At 44.4% G+C, this 21,105-nt stretch overlaps 1 protein-coding gene across 1 annotated transcript in view; it reads right to left on the bottom strand.

Annotated features, from left to right (window-relative positions):
- Positions 1 to 508: 508 nt before the first annotated feature.
- LOC311240502 (SH3 and cysteine-rich domain-containing protein 2-like) overlaps positions 509 to 21,105 on the bottom strand; it is a gene marked incomplete at its 5' end in the record, with an annotated part of 152,523 nt that continues 131,926 nt past the window's right edge. Inside the window, 5 exons of the mRNA XM_084329079.1 lie at positions 509 to 696; positions 11,453 to 11,590; positions 12,687 to 12,738; positions 16,614 to 16,702; positions 20,559 to 20,647. Of these exons, the coding sequence (XP_084185205.1) occupies positions 598 to 696; positions 11,453 to 11,590; positions 12,687 to 12,738; positions 16,614 to 16,702; positions 20,559 to 20,647 (467 nt within the window). The 3' untranslated portion in view covers positions 509 to 597. The remainder of the gene's footprint in view (positions 697 to 11,452; positions 11,591 to 12,686; positions 12,739 to 16,613; positions 16,703 to 20,558; positions 20,648 to 21,105) is intronic.

The raw sequence follows: 21,105 nt of genomic DNA, 5'->3' as shown, positions 1-21,105 counted from the left end.
TGCTATAGCTCTCTGTCAGCTACTCTCTATTGCTGATTTAGTGCAGTGCAAAAACACAACAGCAATCAGTGTGATATGTGAAAAGAAAACAAGGATCTTGCGGATTACCACTTTAGGGTAATTGTACCAAGCTATCGAAATTAAATAGATACAATGATGTTAAAATTCTACACACAGTCGCTTTAAAGTATCTTTTTTTTACACTCTCCGACTGAATCTTAGTATCTGATCCAGAACGTCGGGGAAGTTGGAACCCCACCGAAGCAGCACAGAGAGCCGGGTGACCAATCAGTCAGCAGAGACCCAGTTCCTCTCTGAGTGCAGCAGCCTGCTGGAGACGGTGCCGGTACAACGTATCCGAGAAGACGACCTAACGGTGAACCAAGGTGACTCACAAACACCAAATCCAGTTGAGAAGCCATGTGGCGGATGCGGATCCCAACTCTCTGCGGGGTGCATGTTTCTCCAGTCTATGTGTGTGAAATGATCCCTTTGTAATGGTCGCTGTCCCCTCAAGGGAGTTTGCGGGGCGATGTTTTAGCGGTATGGGACCGTCCCCTGGGGTGGGCTGGTGGTGACGCACACACAAGCGGAACGTTAGATCTCCTCTATGGAGTCGGTTGGGACGAGCCCTCTCTTCTTGCCGCTGCTCAGCTTCAGGTAGTCCTCACCATTTTCTCTCTTACCCACACAGATCTGACAGAGAGATAAGAGAGAGATAGAGGGGAGGGTGGGTGGCAAACAAGTTAAACGTGATGAGAAATAGCTACCTACGATTACAAGCTAGACCTCCATCCTACCGTATGCAGGTAAGCTGTAGGATGTTGGTTTATCCAAGGTGGAATCTTCACGACCTTAGGGTCTTGGTATACTTGCTTTTAACCATGCGTGCGAGTAGACAAGCAGCTGAGTGCGTAGTGAGCGGCATTGTTCACATTATTTGCCTGCATATTTTGCGTGTACCTAGAGGATGCAAAGGTCTATCCATTAGAGGCAGATCAAGGCTGAATCTTTCCTCCCCAGCACATTATATAGAACATAAAACATGGCGACAGTCGAGGAAGTCGAGATCATGGCAAAAAAAATTATAAAATAAAAGTGCAGCTTTTAGCGTTTCACCCTTTCACATCCACACTGCTCCCACTGTTGGCGCACTTCATTGCATCCTTCAGATGTGTAACAATAATGTCCTAGTGTAACGGATATGTACCGCGATAGTGTGACTACGGTACATGGAAGTAAAACTCACTCCCCAGAGGCATCCAAACTGAGCGCTTAGAGAGGAATTCCTTTCTTGGCGCAACGGTTTGTGTTGCTGGCCCCGGTGCGGATGCCCGGGGTTCGACTCCCACTCAAGGCATGGTCGAAATAGTGGCAGGTTCAGCGTTGAACCGGCTACACTAGGACGTGCACAAAGTACGCTCCAAAGGAACGCAGGACATGCGTCTCTGCCCTCTTGGGCACACAAACGCGTATTTAAAAGCAAGTATACCCTCCAATGTAGATCCAATGGTTATGGGCCCCAATGTAGTGATTGATTGGTCGGTTTGAAGGGTTGACTTTGTGGTATAATATCTAATGTTCTCATGTAAATATAGTCCCCTCCCCTATATCCCCTTACCTGTGCCCCCCCCCTCTCTGTGGAATAAGACACTCCCCTCTCCTGTGTCCCCATTACCTGTACCCCCCCCCCCCCCCCATCTGACCTATCAAATGGGACCACACCCCCTCCTGTTAACTATATAGATCTCCTCTTGAGATCTATCCAGGTCTTCTTACCTGTGTAAATTCAGCTGATCACCTGGGGGGAAGCCCTCAGCCATTCTCTCTATGTATTCTATCTGTTTGGTTAATAAACCTTTGTTATTATCCAATCCTCGGTTGACTGAGAACATTCTTCTTCAGGATATCTACAAATATCCCACAATTGGCGTCTACGAACTTGTGACGGACTCTTGCGTCCTACCGGCGTGCTGTATTGTTTCAACTATACAGAGAAAAGTGAGTATAATAGGATGGTCGACCAAAATTGTATGGCAAGGAATTAAAACCTTCCCGCTTTTCTCTGTGCCAGGTGAACATTACAGAATGTTGTCAAATATTGAGATCATGGCTGAGTAAGAATAATGTGCATTAATATATCTGATCTGTATTGAGAATCGTACCGGGGAAACGCGTGTACCTGGGTCCTTATCTGGACAGATGTTCTGAGAGGATGGGTTGTTGTGCTATTCCCGGATTTGAGCTGTTGCCAAACCGAAAGTTAGGGCACAAAATAAGGTTGTTGGTTTGCTAACCCAAGTCTAGCTGATGCAGGCTAAAATATAGGCAACAAGGCAAGAAACGTGGGCTTATTATGATGTGATATCCTTGGAAAACGCTACTCTATTGGAACCTATTAATTACCAGAGTAGCGTCATAATATTCATTGTTTCAACCTCAAACTAAGCCCACAATATCTTCCATTCCTGAAAACGATGTATTTGGATTGAATTCCAATTGATTATACAGATAGCGGGAAGATGACCGGCGATGTCTCAGGAGTATGTGAATGTACATTTAACGAGTCGCAGGTCGAAGGGACCGTGAGTGTGATTAAAAGGTATATATAATCTAATATATCGCTGGTAAATTTCGAAGTCAGGTTCGGTCGTTATGACTTTAATAACGATGTGTAGTTAAATCAAGGGATAAATGCCTTGTCGCAGCAGATGTTGGCCGACTAAACGTACAGCGATCCAATACAGTCAGATATTCACACACGTTAACTTATATGTAGTAATGTTTGTTTGTCGTTTGTATGTGCACAAGTATTATAGGACCCGTCGCGTTGCTTTATTGAGTCAAGAACCGGCTGCGGATAGCACGACGAGCATTGAGAGACTAGTACCGTTATACACAGAGAATAACATTGAAGTGCAGTTCACGCGACAAACTAGGATAGTAATTTCCGGAATCTAACAAAACCGGCCCACGGGAACGACCATTTGGGGAAGTATAGTTTTATCGTTTCAGTTTGTTTACGTTTTCACATATGCACAGGCGCGTTCATTCGGTAACAAAAACGCCGGTTAAGGAATTCCAGGCTATTGAGAGCTCGTGGGAAAAATACTGTATGAATTGCAAAGCGTTATTTCCGAGGCGAATGAGAACGCACGAACGTCGCATGGAGCAATGACGTGACGCTATGCGCGCCGTTAAGTTATGATTTTATATTAAACTATCCATAGGCGAACGTAAAGTTTAATGTGCCCAAGGCCGAAGGTGCGTGAAATCCACTTGTAGTATATGTTTTATTTGTATAAGTATGTGCGCGCTGCTATTGGAAAATGTTGAGTTGCGGTGGCGAGATGCGGGTTGCATTATCCCAGACCACCGGAGAAACGAACCGAACATTGCAGCTTTCCCCGGTGAGTATGAAAATCATAAATATAGATGCTTTGATTGATTGATTGAAAACTTTATTAACAGATTGCAGAATGGGTACAATACTGTACAGCTCAATACACACAATTGTTAAGGGGATGCAGACCAGAGGAAGACTTTTGTCTTGTTTACATCAGGGTCCCCCATTTTCAATTCATCAGATAGTCAGTACTGCTACAACTATACATTTATGACATACCAGATTTGCAAATTCAGTACTGTTTGTGATACAAAAGGAGTCAAGAAAAGGGAGTCATTTGACGTAGAAACTGTACATATACACAACTATCATCTCAGTTACAGCAAATTACAACTATCTCAGATCACTTGAGTGTTTATGTTGCTTTAATTTACACATTATAAGTCACATAAAGCTAATTACAATGTCTGTTTCAGAATTATAATACATCTGTGGGCGTACCGGCCATACTGACCAAAACGGAGAGTTAAACAAACACTCCCGGTTTCCAGTATACGGCAGTACAGGAATTGTAGTCCACATAAACAGCGTTAGATTAGGCTTTATAAGCTGTTAATGTTGAAAACTTGGGCACAAACAACATAGATCATGTTTAAAAGTAAGATGTTTAGGTTATATTCACTTGAGTTAATGTGTTTATCTAAAGAACCAATGAAAGATAACTAGCCCTTTCCATTGTAAGACATTTTTAAACATGATTCAAAATGTGTGGTTCCACATTCATATGATGCTTGTGTACATATGCGATATGATTGATAAATGATAACACTATCATTACATCCTAGGACGGGATGGATGAGAAATAGCTGATGTTTTGTTAAGCTCACAGACAATCAAGGAGAACCCACTCAGATGGTCTTAGAAAAGAGTGGAAAATTAACATGTGTTTGTATTTACAGATCTGGCTCTGAGGCGAGATGCAAAACAGTGCATGACTACACCCAAATTGTATCACAAAAGACAGAAAATCCAACAATTTGCATGTCAACCGAGAGACAGTGCAGAGCTGAGAGACAATCGATTGACCAAAGCTAGTTTTAAATAGGATTCTAATCAATTGGATAGATTTGATCTAAAAGCTAAAGAAAGAATAACAACCTTTCTTTAGAGATAATGAATAAATGCAGATAATGTTTAAATGAGGCCAAAATCATGCCTCCTCTTTTTCCACAGTAACATTGATGAGTGAGATGATGAAATAGAGAAGGACTAGATAATGTTTGTTGAGCACACAGACAGTCAAAGAGGATTCACCCAGAATAAAAGAAAAGAATGGGAAAATTAACATGTGTTGGTGTTTACAGACAACCAAGAGATCTGGCTCTGGGTCAAGATGCAGAATGGGTGTAAACACATTGTATCACAAAAGTTGAAACTCCAGTGATTTGCATCTGAACACAGACAAGACACAAAGTGAGACCAGCTACAATCATTTAAATTGAGGACCCAAATAATCTACATTTGAACACGCAAACCAGCTGAGGACGATGTGGAGTTGAAAGACAATGCAAATAGCCAGTCTGACCACACCTATAGAGACCCAACTTAGTATCTCCGAACTGAGAGACAATCGATTGGCCATTTGGAACGGATCTGCATCCAAACACCCACATGTAAATTTCTTCAGAGTGGACACTTGAGAGACAAAGCAATGCAAATGCCTGCACTCGTGCCCCCAGACTTGGTGGACTCACCTAGCGGTGGATGGCAAAAGAGAGCCACTTAGTTTACATGAATTAGACACAGGCGATGAATTTGCAGTTATGAAAGGCTCAAGTTCAAGTTCAAGTTCTTTAATAGTTGTCATACAGAAGTACAGAATACTTTCATACAAAATGCTTCTTACTGTTACGCTCCAGAGACTGTGCTAGACAAGATAGTATCAAATAACATAATAACATAATATAGCATGAATTTAGAAGAAGAAAAATGAGGTCACAGTGTTCGGTATAGACATATGTACAATGTTCTGAGTTACCATATAATATACAATACACAATACTATGCAGTGTACTAATGTACAGTACTATCTAGTGCAAAGCAGAAATGGGATGAGGTACAATTTTAGGTACAATTTACAGTAAGGTGTACGAGTTGTAGTGCAATCCTTCATCCATAAATATAAAGTGTGGGGAGTGGGTGCTACAGTGTGTTTGTTTAAAGTGGGTGTGTGCTATAAAGTGTGTGGAGTGGGTGCTACAGTGTGTTTGTTTAAAGTGAGTGTGTGCGTGTGGATGTGTGTGCTATGTGCGTTTGGTGGTTGTTGTTGTGTAGTGTTCATTCATTGTTCGTTTAGCAGCCTGATGGCCTGGGGATAGAAGCTTCTTCTGAGTCTTTCTGTGCTCGCCTTGAGACTCCGGTATCGCTTGCCTGACCGCAGCAGTTCAAAGAGGCAGTTGTTCGGGTGACTGGAGTCTTTAATGATTCTCTTAGCCTTGCCCTTGCAACGCTTGTAGTAAATGTTCTGGAGGGTGGGGAGCCCCCCTCCAATTGTGCGTTCGGCTGAACGTGTCACTCTTTGTAGTCTGCTTCGGTCTTGTGCAGTGCTATTCCCAAACCAGGAGGTGATGTTGCCGGTCAAGATGCTCTCTATTGTACATGAGTAGAAGTTCTTAAGGATCTTCTGGCTGACTTGGAACTTCCTTAGGCGCCTGAGGAAGTAGAGGCGTTGTCGTGCCTTCTTCACAACACTGTCAATGTGTGTGGTCCATGTCAAGTCCTCGGATATGTAGGCTCCGAGGTACTTAAAGCTGTTGACTCTCTCAACCGGTGCCCCGTCGATGCTGAGGGGGCTGTAGTCCTTGACCCCCGACCTCCTGAAGTCCACAATCATCTCCTTTGTTTAGCTGACGTTCAGGGAGAGGCTGTTTTCCTGGCACCATCCCGCCAGGACCTTGACCTCTTCCAGGTAGGCCCTCTCGTCGTTGGCAGAGATCAGGCCCACCACCACTGTGTCGTCAGCAAATTTGATGATTGTATTGCTACTCCGCTGAGCCACACAGTCGTGTGTGTACAGGGAGTAGAGGAGGGGACTCAGAACACAGCCCTGGGGGGCCCCTATGTTGAGGGTGATGGATGAGGAGGTGCAGTTGCCTGCTCTCACCACCTGGGGTCTGCCAGTCAGGAAGTCCAAGACCCACTGGCAGAGGTCATAGCCCAAGCCCAGGTCCCTGAGCTTGGCTATGAGTATGGAGGGGACTATGGTATTGAATGCCGAGCTGTAGTCGATGAATAGCATTCTCACATAGTTCCCCTGCCTCTTGTCCAGGTGTGATGCTGCTGTGTGCAGCACATGGGCTATGGCGTCGACGTGGACCTGTTGGGGCGGTATGCAAATTGCAGGGGGTCCATGTTGATGGGGAGGGAGGAGCAGATGTAGCCCTTTACTAGCTTCTCAAAGCACTTCATGGCTATGGAGGTGAGAGCTACAGGGCGGTAGTCGTTGAGGCAAGCAGGCTTGGATTTTTTGGGTACAGGGATAATAGTGGACTTCTTCAGGCAGGTGGGGATGACAGCCTGTTCTAAGGACAGGTTAAATATGTCAGTGAATACTGGGGCCAGTTGGTCGGCACAGACTTTTAGGACGCGGCCGGGGATGCCGTCCGGACCTGCTGCCTTCCTGATATTCACTTTTTTAAAGGTCCGCCTCACCTCATGCTCTGTTACCCTGAACACTGCGCCTCCATCAGCAGCCGACCCCCCCCCCCCCCATTGCCGAGGCTTGTGAGCTGGTGTTGTTATTACCAGCATCAAACCTCGCATAGAAGGTATTGAGGTCATTTGCTAAGGAGATGTCACTGTTCAGTTTGAGGGAGGCGCCTTTGTAGTCTGTCATCGTTTTGAGCCCCTGCCACATAGCTCTAGAGTCAGCTTGTTCAAACTGGAGTTCAATTTTATCCCTGTAGCGCCGTTTGGCCTCTGACACTGTCCTCCTTACGTTGTATCGCGCCACCTTGTGGTCATTCATGTTGCCTGCCACTAGGCCGTCGTTGTATGCTTTGGTGCGCTCTCTCAGAGCTTCACGGACGGATTTGTCTACCCAGGGTTTTTGATTTGGGTAAACTTTCATTTTGGTAGTGGGGATTGTTTCTTTCACCCTAGTACAAACATAGTCCAGCACTGTTTCCGTGTAGACATTAATGTTATCTGTGTCGCGGAACACATTCCAGTCTGTGTAGTGAAACACTGACCGGATCGTCTCCTCTGACGTCAAATCCCATTTCTGCACCTCTCGCGAGACTACAGGAGTACTTTTAATTCTCTGTTTGTACTTTGGTGAAAGAAAGATGGACGCGTGATCTGATTTACCAAAGCCACTATCAGAATGAGCCTTGTAGCCACCTTTAAATTGCGTGTAACAGGCTACCATATTTCCCATACTAACAGAATAACTAACCAGTTGTTTTAATCTCTCTCTTTTCAAGAAGGCACACAAATTAGAGATATGATGTCTGAATAACACCAAACAAAGTAGAAGTGCTTGAGATGAAAGATCAATGATGAAAACAACTTAAACATACTATCCCCTCCTTCTATTCTCTGCTTAACCACTAACTCCTTGCAAATTTCAAGTACTTTCCATGACTGCAAATTATCAACCACCAAAATTGAAGCACAATTATCTAAATGTACAAGATATCAACAACATTGATCATTTAGCTGACACTTTTATCCAAAGCGACTCACAGGTTCTGTACGACAGGACATCAGGCAGGGCACACCTCTATCAGCTGAGTAACAATGGTCATCAAAGTGTTGAGTGCTACAGTGTAGGTTAGTTTATTAGGACAAATGCATGACAGTAAGGTTAGTTAGGGTTAGATGACAAAACGAATGATTGTTTTTCATGCAAAATTAACTGGCTGTCTAGATTTTATGTTTTTTTCCCCCTATGCCATGATGAGCCACACTGAGATGTGAAGAACGCCAGAGAAGTCATGGCGAGTTAAGTATCCTGAGGCACACCCAACGCATCCTGAGGTAAGATCAACTTCAATTTAACATCACAGACTATTTTATCTGATTCAAGACTTTGGCCATTCATTTACAAATTTTATTTAAAGCCTAATGCTGTAAGATCTAGTTAGATACAAGATCTGATAAGATTGTAGTGAATGTGACCTTCTTAACATAAGGAATCACTGCTAATGCAATTGTCTTGCATTTCCTATTTTCAATTAAATGATTTTATTTACAATGAATTGAATTAATCCCAAAATGATTTTCTTCTTTAGCAGAAAGGCGTTGAATCATTATGTGAGGAGGTTTTCTAAGGCAGTTTTCATCATCCTCAGATCATGAATTGGTGAGAGGACAGGACGAGTGAGACGACGCGTGACCTGAACCACGAACGACGGCATACTACCACCAGGGACGCCGCCAAGGAGCTGCGGACACAACCAGGACGACGACAGCAACCGTGGGAGAGCCGCCATCCAACCCAAAAGAGGAGATCAACCTTTGACGGCCTCCACCCCGGCACTGCAGACCACGGCAGACCAAACCCATCACCTGCAGATGGGAACCAAAGCCCCGACCATCAAGGTGGATTCCCATGACAAGATTGTCATCCGTGTGAGAGAGAGCGTCCTACTGACTAGCCACTACACCGGCGGGCCCTCGCCCTCCATCAAGTGGTACCGCAATGACGAGGAGAGGACAGCGAAACCAGCACAACATATTCAAAAACGCCCTGACCACCATGTCTCTGGGCCTGATAAAGGTCAAGCGTGAGCACAGTGGCAGACATGTGGTGGTGATGGAGAGCAGCGCAGGCTCCAGGAAAAGAAGTCTGCAAGACCACTATAGTTGACTGCTACAAGTGACCCTTGACAGGGAATGGACGGCGACCAGTGAATATTCCCGACTGCATCGTCAAGAAGAGACACATAGCAAATGAGATCTGTGGACCAAGAGACTTCGGAACACACATTGTCAAAATTGTTATGTATTTATTTACTTTTTACTGTCTTACTGCCACACGACAGGCTCACAGAAACATCAACTGAATGTACGATACGTTCAACACACAGCAGGTCACCACAGAAGGACACATCCCTGGCAGAGAACAGATGGTCAACAGCGACGCAGCAACTGTCAGATTCACAAACAAGAGCTGTTTCACAAAGTTCATATGTATCAAGAAAATTATGAACTAAGAATATGATGAAATACAACCAATAAGATTGCAATAACCGATTTATAATAACAATAAGGAATGATCACAGAGTCACATTGAAAATTATATTGTTAACAAGACAGAACTAGTTGGTTTATTCCAAGTCACCAAGTTTGTTTTGACCATTGATAGTATACACCACAGCAAAATACTAGAACAATGCATAACGATTATCATAATCACCTTTTATATCAGTTTTTATACAAACCACTAGATTAACGGTTTTAAATGTTTTTGTACACATTAGCCACTAAGTTAATCCTTATGTGTAAATCCTATTCCTAATAATTATGCACACAATTTTGTTTTTTCACCCTGTGCACTCTGACCACACAGACACAGTGCATGTATTTAATTGGTTTATTACGATGCCTGTATGCACAACGATCACATTAGCTCCCCTGAGTCACGACATGAACGACTGAAGGTATGCCAAGATATTTGCACAGCGATAGCTTCTAATGATTATGTTAATTGTTGTTTGATATCAGAGATGAGGACCACTCATTGATATAGGTATTTTGAGCGATTAATAAAAGAAAAGGGTGATATCTATTCCCACATCTCTGATATCAAAATAACACAGACCGCAGTCCGGTCGATCATGTCATGAATCATGTATGTAAATAATTCTATTTTAAACTGTTATGCCAACAACCAGATCACATTGGCCAAAATTTTCATTATTTTAATTGTTTTCTATTTTCACTTTTACCTGTTCCAAACAATCCTGGTATATTATACATTAATCTCACCCACATTATAAGAAAGAAAAGTGAGTATTGTGGTATAATATCTAATGTTCTCATGTAAATATAGTCCCCTCCCCTATATCCCCTTACCTGTGCCCCCCCCCTCTCTGTGGAATAAGACACTCCCCTCCCCTGTGTCCCCATTACCTGTACCCCCCCCCCCCCCCATCTGACCTATCAAATGGGACCACACCCCCTCCTGTTAACTATATAGATCTCCTCTTGAGATCTATCCAGGGCTTCTTACCTGGGTAATTAAGCTGATCACCTGGGGGGAAACCCTCAGCCATTCTCTCTATGTACTTACTATCTGTTTGGTTAATAAACCTTTGTTATTATCCAAACCTCGGTTGACTGAGCACATTCTTCATCAGGATATCCACAAATATCCCACAACTTGAACTGCCAACTCACTGAGCGGAGGGTACAAAATACAGAGGTTCCATGCAACTGCCGTAATCCAAAACGGGTTATCCAATCAGAACAATTTCTGTTGGTTATGATAACAAAACACTCCTAACATCTTCTGTCAGCTATAACAAGGTCATTCATTAGACTCTTGCACAATAGGACCAGGCTACAGAAAGAGAAAGAAATAGCTGAAATCTATGGAAATATAAGATCAAAACAAGGACACACAGTGATGAGGCACAGCGCATTATCTCCTAGATTGAACACAAATTGCTCCACCGCTAGGCAGAGTGGCTAAAGGCCAAATTATAGTTTCCACGTCCGCCCGCGGGTGCGCATGGGTATGCATTGCGTAAATTTCGTCACTGCTCTTGTCAGCGCGGACGCCCGCACGGGTTTCCACGCGCCTCCCAGATTTTGATGCGCACCGACTACGCATGTGAGCGGACTGTGAGCCTATAATGTGTGGATCACTGGCCTGGAGTGTGATCCTAGTGCACATGTGTGGATCATGTACGCTTACAGACACCAAGAATGTACTATAAACAGAGACGCGTGCGCGTACGTGTCAGTTTTCGAGTATGAGTTTTTTAGTGTGAGTAAATTTATTGAGTTAGTGAGTGAGTTAGTGACATTGCCGGTCATAGGGGTGCTTCGCATCTACAAACGGGAGACAAAAGAATGAGATGGTGTGTCGTCTCTCACCTGAGCCTCCTTCACCGGCATGTGGCCCCGCTCTCGGGTGCCGTTGACGCCCTGGGTGACACGCCACACCCTCTCTCCTGGCCGCACCCTCTGGACGAAGTTAGAGGGGAAGAAGCCCACCCTGTCGCCGCTCTTGCCCTGAAACACACATAATGCTCACGATAAACAAGGCTGTGTATCTATAATAAATGGCGATAAAGCGCTCAAGTATAGTAGATGACAGATGAGTAGAAACCCAGAAGACACTTTTTAGTTGGGAGATGCAGATACTGAAAATGAAAACAAACACAAAGCTCTTCTGGCAGCAATGTAAATTAAAAAAAATTAAATAAATAAAACAAATTAGTTTGGATGTTAAATCGCAGGGCCTTTATAGAGAGTTGCTATATAAAGCGTTGATATCTGGATGTGCCTATCACACTGAGCCCTCCAGCTTTTAAGTGTTTATGAGTGATTCATGAACTATCTATAAATAATGAACCCATGATTCCCAATCTATTAAATAATTTAAAGCTCATTTAGAAACACAATATTGGTATGTTGCTTTAGGTAAAGTATTAGTTATTTTGTCTGCTAGAAATGGCCAAATTAACAAAGGAGGACAGGGGAACGCTGGTTGTTTATTACACTTAAACCAACCCTTAAGGGTTAATACTGTCAGCTCTTTCCCCCTGACTGCATTGAACTCACACACACACACACACACACACACACACACACACACACACACACACACACACACACACACACACACACACACACACACACACACACACACACACACACACACACACACACACGCACACATTAATTTCCATTGGTAGGGAGTGAAGCACATTACAGAGTCAATAAAAAGCTCTTTGAGGTCACGTCACTAGTTAAGTTCATTATGTTAAAGTCTTTATGTGGTCTTGAGAGGAAATTATGTTCTATTTATATCCGTGACGCCAGCATCGTGTTTATTTATCTATGGTAAAAATGGAGCAGGTGTTCTGCATGGAACACTCGCCCACGTGCGCACACACACACCAAGGACTGTTTAGCACACAGACTATACACTATACAGACTATAGAGATGAAACGCAAGATGTACTCAAACACATGTAGGTGCACAGCATACACAAACACACACACACAAATACACACAAACAATTACATCACATATGTACAAACACACACACACACACACACACACACACACAGGCAAACGGACATGAGTTGATTTATTACCTACCTTCCACCACTCCTCATTAGAGTCATCGGTGACCTGAACCCGATCACCGGGACTATCACAGATAAGACGAGAGAGAGAGAGCGCAATAGGAGAGAGAGAGAGAGAGAGAGAGAGAGAGAGAGAGAGAGAGAGAGAGAGAGAGAGAGAGAGAGAGAGGGTGACAGAGGAAAGATAGTAGGAGAGAGAGAGCATGAAAAAGAGCATTATTAACCCTCTGCAGGATGTGGCTGAATCATAAGCAAAAAAAATTATCTAACCCCAACTAACCTTACTGTCATGCACTTGTCCTAATAAACTAACCTACACTGTAACACGCAACACTTTGATGAACATTGTTATACTCAGCTGATAGAGTTGTACCCTTCCTGATGACTTGTCGTACAGAACTTGTAAGTCGCTTTGGATAAAAGCGTCAGCTAAATGACTAAATGTAAAATAAGCTCCTTGTCTAGTAGTGACATCAGAGACATGAGGCTCATTTGAATTCTAACCAACAGAGGAGAGGAATGCAGGAGCACTGTGGGACCGGCAGACACAGAGGCATCTGGATCCGTAATGATCAGAAACATTGACAAAGAGGGTCTATGGGGAGAGGGCACACGGCGGTGAACAATTTATAGGAGGCGATGTCCTCACTGAGAACTCAATGCACGTCATCCACGTCGTTAGTGAATCTGACATGAGCGATAGAAATCAACCGCTTAAATATCATTCAGGAATGTCAATTTCAATATTGTAAATTGAATATTTTCCCAATTTGATGTCAAAACTAGCCAGATTGTTAGCCTATCTTACCCTTGTTGTCCATAAATCGCCCCCAAAAAGGTGAAATACGTCATCAGTATACACCCTAAATATAACAACGTTTTAATTTGTATTGTTATTTTTTGTCCTTTCAAATATTATCATTATCAGCTGAGTTTAAAAATGCCAATATGTTTCTAAGGCCCTAAACATGGCAAATCTGATCTTAATAAAATAAGCCTCCTCTACTTTTACTGGTATAAACAATTCTAAAAGAAACGTCTCACTCCATTCATTTGGTAGAGTCCCAGGTGTGCTTATTTTCCCAGAGCTGGTGAGGGAAGTAGGCAGGGAGAGTGGCACCCCGGTTCCTCCCTGTCTGACATGAATCTGTGGTGAAAATAATAGGGCTGTTGATCCAGTGGTTGGGTTTCCCTTGGTCTTAGTTAGTCAATTAGTCCCTGTCTATTCCATTTACATTCTGGATTATTTAAATGATGAGCATATTTCTCTTCTATTAAATCAACTAATCGATAAGTCCTGACTATTGTTCCATTAAGAACTTCTTTAGTATGTATCTATCTGTGGATTCTGGCTCATACTCCACAGTGCTGATGTGCGTGAACTACGTGCTGCTGATATACTGACTTTACGTTGAGTCTCAGCCACACTATGCATCCTGTGTCCTACATACACAAAGAGGAGCCGCTGTTCCAGTTGCTGTACGTGACGTCTCCTCTGTGTCTGCTCTAACTGTTGCCCCATATGATTATCTCACTCACACACACACACACACACACACACACACACACACGTTGGCATATAGCCTCCTGACAACCTAAATTAACAAGATCAACATACTCTATGACCTTGGCTCTCTTATATGGCACACACACAACTTTGCACACAAGCAAAACTCAATTAACAAGACCAGCATACTCTATGACCTTGGCTCTCTTATATGACACACACACACACACACACACACACACACACACACACACACACACACACACACACACACACACACACACACACACACACACACACACACACACACACACACACACACACACACACACACACACACACACACACACACACACACACACACACACACACACACACACACACACACACACACACACACACACACACACACACACACACACACACACACACACACACACACACACACACACACACACACACACACACACACACACACACACACACACACACACACACACACACACACACACACACACACACACACACACACACACACACACACACACACACACACACACACACACACACACACACACACACACACACACACACACACACACACACACACACACACACACACACACACACACACACACACACACACACACACACACACACACACACACACACACACACACACACACACACACACACACACACACACACACACACACACACACACACACACACACACACACACACACACACACACACACACACACACACACACACACACACACACACACACACACACACACACACACACACACACACACACACACACACACACACACACACACACACACACACACACACACACACACACACACACACACACACACACACACACACACACACACACACACACACACACACACACACACACACACACACACACACACACACACACACACACACACACACACACACACACACACACACACACACACACACACACACACACACACACACACAGGCACGCTACAAATGGCTGTGACCTTTGAGTTACCTGAACAGACAAACACACTTCTCCTTCAAACAGGCATCGTGTCCTGGTTTTACTGCTCTACACTCCCTCACTTAGCCTCTCCTCTACACTCCCCTCTCCTCTCTGCTCTACACTCCCCCCACTCCCCTCTCCTCTCTGCTCTACACTCCCTCACTCAGCCTCTCCTCTACACTCCCCTCTCCTCTCTGCTCTACACTCCCCCCACTCCCCTCTCCTCTCTGCTCTACACTCCCTCACTCCCCTCTCCTCTCTGCTCTACACTCCCCCCACTCCCCTCTCCTCTCTGCTCTACACTCCCCCCACTCCCCTCTCCTCTCTGCTCTACACTCCCTCACTCCCCTCTCCTCTCTCCTCTACACTCCCTCACTCAGCCTCTCCTCTCTGCTCTACACTCCCTCACTCCCCTCTCCTCTCTCCTCTACACTCCCTCACTCCCCTCTCCTCTCTGCTCTACACTCCCTCACTCCCCTCTCCTCTACACTCCCTCACTCAGCCTCTCCTCTCTTCTCTACACTCTCACTCAGCCTCTCTCAGCCTCTCCTCTCTGCTCTACACTCCCTCACTCAGCCTCTCCTCTCTCCTCTACACTCTCACTCAGCCTATCCTCTCTCCTCTCTGCTCTACACTCCTCTCCTCTCTGCTCTACACTCCTCTCACTCAGCCTCTCCTCTCTGCTCTACACTCCCCTCTCCTCTCTGCTCTACACTCTCACTCAGCCTCTCCTCTCTCCTCTCTGCTCTACACTCCTCTCCTCTCTGCTCTACACTCCTCTCACTCAGCCTCTCCTCTCTGCTCTACACTCCCCTCTCCTCTCTGCTCTACACTCCCCTCACTCAGCCTCTCCTCTCTCCTCTTCCTACACCTCCTCCTCAGGTTCCTCTCTGCCCCACTCCTTTTATCTCTCTCTCCAGGCTTTTCATCTCTACTTTGTTTAGTGTCTTCATCCCGTCTCTCTGTGTTGTATAAAGACACTGATGTCTTTCACTGTTTATAATTAGTTGTGTCGTCCTCTGCAGATGGTTGGGTCCTTTTAATCCTGTCCAAATGACAGCTGGTGCCAAATACAGGCAGAGGCACACATCCAAACAAAGGAACACACACACACACACAATGTCATGGAACACTCAAACACAAACACGTGTGCATGCACACAGACATGCATACACACAAGTGCACAAGCACACACACACACACACACACACACACACACACACACACACACACACACACACACACACACACACACACACACACACACACACACACACACACACACACACACACACACACACACACACACACACACACACACACACACACACACACACACACACACACACACACACACACACACACACACAGTCTCTAAGACGTTCACTCACTGTAGTTCCAGGTCATTGTGTTCCTGAGGCAGAAACCTGTAGAGTGCTACATACGTGTGGATAGAATGAACTTCAATGCGCTTTGGCTCCTAAACACAGAGAGGAGGGAGGGAGGGAGGGAGGGAGGGTGGCAAGGAGGGAGAAATGGAGGGAGGGAGGGAGGGAGGGAGGGAGGGAAGGAGGTATGGAGGGAAGGAGGGAGGGAGGGAGGGAAGGAGGGTGGCAAGGAGGGAGAAATGGAGGGAGGGTGGGAAGGAGGGAGGAAGGCAGAGAAGGAGGAATGGAAGTAAGGAAGGAGGGAGAGAAGGAGGGAGGGTGGGAAGGAGGGAGAGTGGAAGGAAAGGAGGGAGAAAGTGACAAATGGAAGGAGAGAGGGGCAAGGAGGGAGCAAGGGAGGTAGGTGCATGGAAGGGAGGAAGGAGAGAGGGAAAGAGAGGGTGGAAGTGAAGGAGGGAGGGAGGAATACAGAAATACACATAAGTCAGTAGAGCGAGCCAACTTGGGATAAATATAGAGATGCTCACTGGGCGAATACACTGCAAAAAAACTGCCATCTTAAGTGATTTAATTGTGCACTTATTTTAATCAAAATAAGTGAGGGAGGGAGGGAGGGAGGGAGGGAGGGAGGGAAGGAGGTATGGAGGGAAGGAGGGATGGAGGGAGGGAGGGAAGGAGGGAGGGAGGGAGGGAAGGAGGTATGGAGGGAGGGAGGGAGGGAGGGAGGGAAGGAGGTATGGAGGGAGGGAGGGAGGGAGGGAAGGAGGTATGGAGGGAAGGAGGGAGGGAGGGAGGGAGGGAGGGAGGGAGGGATGGAGGGAGGGAGGGAAGGAGGGTGGCAAGGAGGGAGAAATGGAGGGAGGGTGGGAAGGAGGGAGGAAGGCAGAGAAGGAGGAATGGAAGTAAGGAAGGAGGGAGAGAAGGAGGGAAGGTGGGAAGGAGGGAGAGTGGGAGGAAAGGAGGGAGAAAGTGACAAATGGAAGGAGAGAGGGGCAAGGAGGGAGCAAGGGAGGTAGGTGCATGGAAGGGAGGAAGGAGAGAGGGAAAGAGAGGGTGGAAGTGAAGGAGGGAGGGAGGAATACAGAAATACACATAAGTCAGTAGAGCGAGCCAACTTGGGATAAATATAGAGATGCTCACTGGGCGAATACACTGCAAAAAAACTGCCATCTTAAGTGATTTAATTGTGCACTTATTTTAATCAAAATGGGTGGTGGTGGTGGGGGGGTATGCCAATAGGATGAGAGAAATCACAGTTATTTCAATACAACAGAACTTGTGCTGAGAAAATTATGTTGAAGAATGTACTTTGTCTTGAAATAAAACTGTCTTGTTTCAACATAATGTTGCTTGTTTTGACAACAAGACAGACGTGTAATAATAATTTTTTTCATATTTAAAGTTTTTATTTTTCACAAACAAGACAATACAAACATGACAAGACCAAACAATAAATTAAAAATAAGAAAAAAGAAAAGAAGAAAAAAATAAATAATAATAATAATAATAATAATAATAATAATAATAATAATAATAATAATAATAATAATAATAATAATAATAAGGTTCAGTACACAAACGTATTCAAGATGGTAATCTAATAAAGTTCCAGGGACCTTGAAGGCCATCAGGCCCATCACTCTCTTGAAGAGATAGAGCAGCCTGTTCCATTTGATAGCAAGTCCATGAAGTCTTTGCGCCAGTTCTACAAACTGAAACAGTTCGGTTTGCGTTCTTTCCACTTCAATAAAATAATCAGTTTGGATGCTAAAAAGGCCAATGCTACAATATTTTTTACAGTCTTTGCTTGAGCAGTGACAATTTTTACGCCCAATATACAAGTTATAGGGCAAGGATTAATGTCAATTTGGAGAGTAACTGAAACAGAAGTGGAAGGTTGAGGCTTTACTGAATCTGAATCCAGTGTCAAATCTGCCTATTGAATCGAAATCCTGTCAAATCTACTATCAAATATTTTATCTGTAATAATTTTTTGGGAAAAGAGACAAATTCTTAGGTAAAGAATGTGTGTGCTGCTTTATCTTTTTGCTCTCAGTGCAGTAACAAAAATATTCTCTCGCAATATTTAACTAACACAAGTAACAGAACAAAAGTACAAATGATTTCATATTGACAGATTGGGGTCGAGGTTCAGACTTGTTGAAGGGAGAGAGAGAGGGAAAAAAAGATTTGATAAGATGACTTATTGAATCAGGGTATTTAACTAACTTGAAAACGGTTCCAAAACTAAACTGGCTATTGGAACCCAACCCTACCCCATTGACCATATTCACACCGGGACCATTTTGCTCGTATGTAATATATTTACACTTCATATCAGCGTAATAGAAAATTAGCGTTTTACTTTTAAGTTAAATTGGGCTGCTCAAGACTACAGAGACACACTTTTCTGATAGCCCAGCCCCAACCCTAACCACACTGTTACCTTAAACTAACCCTAACCACACTGTTACCTTAAACTAACCCTAACCACACTGTTACCTTAAACTAACCCTAACCACACTGTTACCTTAAACTAACCCTAACCCTAACCACACTGTTATACCTTAAACTAACCCTAACCACACTGTTACCTTAAACTAACCCTAACCACACTGTTACCTTAAACTAACCCTAACCACACTGTTACCTTAAACTAACCCTAACCACACTGTTACCTTAAACTAACCCTAACCACACTGTTACCTTAAACTAACCCTAACCACACTGTTACCTTAAACTAACCCTAACCCTAACCACACTGTTACCTTAAACTAACCCTAACCACACTGTTACCTTAAACTAAGCCTAACCACACTGTTACCTTAAACTAACCCTAACCACACTGTTACCTTAAACTAACCCTAACTATAAGCCTAACCACACTGTTACCTTAAACTAACCCTAACCACACTGTTACCTTAAACTAACCCTAACCACACTGTTACCTTAAACTAACCCTAACCACACTGTTACCTTAAACCAGTGCTTCTCAAACTTTTTCTGTCAGGCCCCCCTTTAGCGGACCAAAATATTTTGCCCCCCCCCCCTCGCCCCAACAAAATAGTCATGAAATGGGCCATGTTTAAATTGATTGAAATAACACCAATATCGTGACATTTCAAATTGACAACACCTTCCCTCGCGAGAGCCACCTTGCCTCGCTGTGAAACAGCACTGCAGAATGGTCAGCTCCCATCTCCTCACACAGCGCAGAGAACAGGCGCGCTTTCAGGGGTCGGGTTTTGATGAAATTTACCACGTTTATAACTTCTGTCAAAACCTCATTCAGCTCAGGGCTAAGCTGTCTTGACGCTGGCGCCTCTCTGTGAATTTACAGTGCGTCCATTGCGCGTTTGGCGAGACCCCCTTGAGGCTTAAACGAACCCTAACCCAAACCATAACCACACTGTTACCTTAAACTAACCCTAACCCTAACCACACTGTTACCTTAAACTAACCCTAACTATAACCCTAACCCTAACCACACTGTTACCTTAAACTAACCCTAACTATAACCCTAACCCTAACCACACTGTTACCTTAAACTAACCCTAACTATAACCCTAACCCTAACCACACTGTTACCTTAAACTAACCCTAACCCAAACCATAACCACACTGTTACCTTAAACTGGCCATAACCTTAACATTAACCCTTGCTCCATGTTTGTATACGGGTGGGTGTCTTGGTCTAGTGGTGAGTGGACTTGCCCCTCACTATAAGCATTGTTAGTTCAACTCCAGTGTTAGCTGAGGTTGGTGGAAAGGGGAACAGGGTGGAAAGAAATCCCAACCTGAGCATGACATAAGAGCAAAATGGCCGCCGTCTGAAAACGGTAAATTGGCAAATTTGTTCACTTGTTTCAAGAAAGCATTTCAAGACTCAATACAAGATAAAACCGTCAAGATGGCGAGTTTCCTCATGCAGTGTGTAGGAAACGGTACCTTCACTATGCTCTCTTCAGCAGGAGGCTCAGCTTGGCCAGTGCCACCCTCCTCTTCCTCAATCACCTCATTCTCAGGGACAGAGGTGTCTGGTAAAGGTGAGAAAAACTGTTAGACTGTGACAGTCCCACACTCACACACACACGCACACGCAAACACACGTAGATCTGCCCAGCTTCACACCCACACACTGTATGCAGTACACTTCCAAATAGGGCTGGGCGATAAAACGATAACGATAACTATCGCGATAAATTATTTCCTCGAAATAAACATGAAACGTGGTCGCAAAGTTTCGATATATCGATTTTCCAAGCTTGGATATGAGCACCACTAACAACCAATCAGTGAAGGAGATGGCAGAGAGCGAAGGAGACCCGGAAAGAGACCCAGAGGTAGGACTCACTCAACAACAAGGCTTGCTAGGCTAATTAGCTTGCACGGCGATGTTTTATATATTTACGTGCAGAGTATGTGTGTGGCGTGAATTCTGAGGCCACGTTTATAGTAGTGTGGGGTATACAGTGGACGTCGTTTCAATATATTG

This window comes from Notolepis coatsorum (assembly GCF_963971535.1).
Source record: "Notolepis coatsorum genome assembly, chromosome: 14".
Taxonomy (NCBI): domain Eukaryota; kingdom Metazoa; phylum Chordata; class Actinopteri; order Aulopiformes; family Paralepididae; genus Notolepis; species Notolepis coatsorum.
This window is presented reverse-complemented; position numbering and strand designations above follow the sequence as displayed.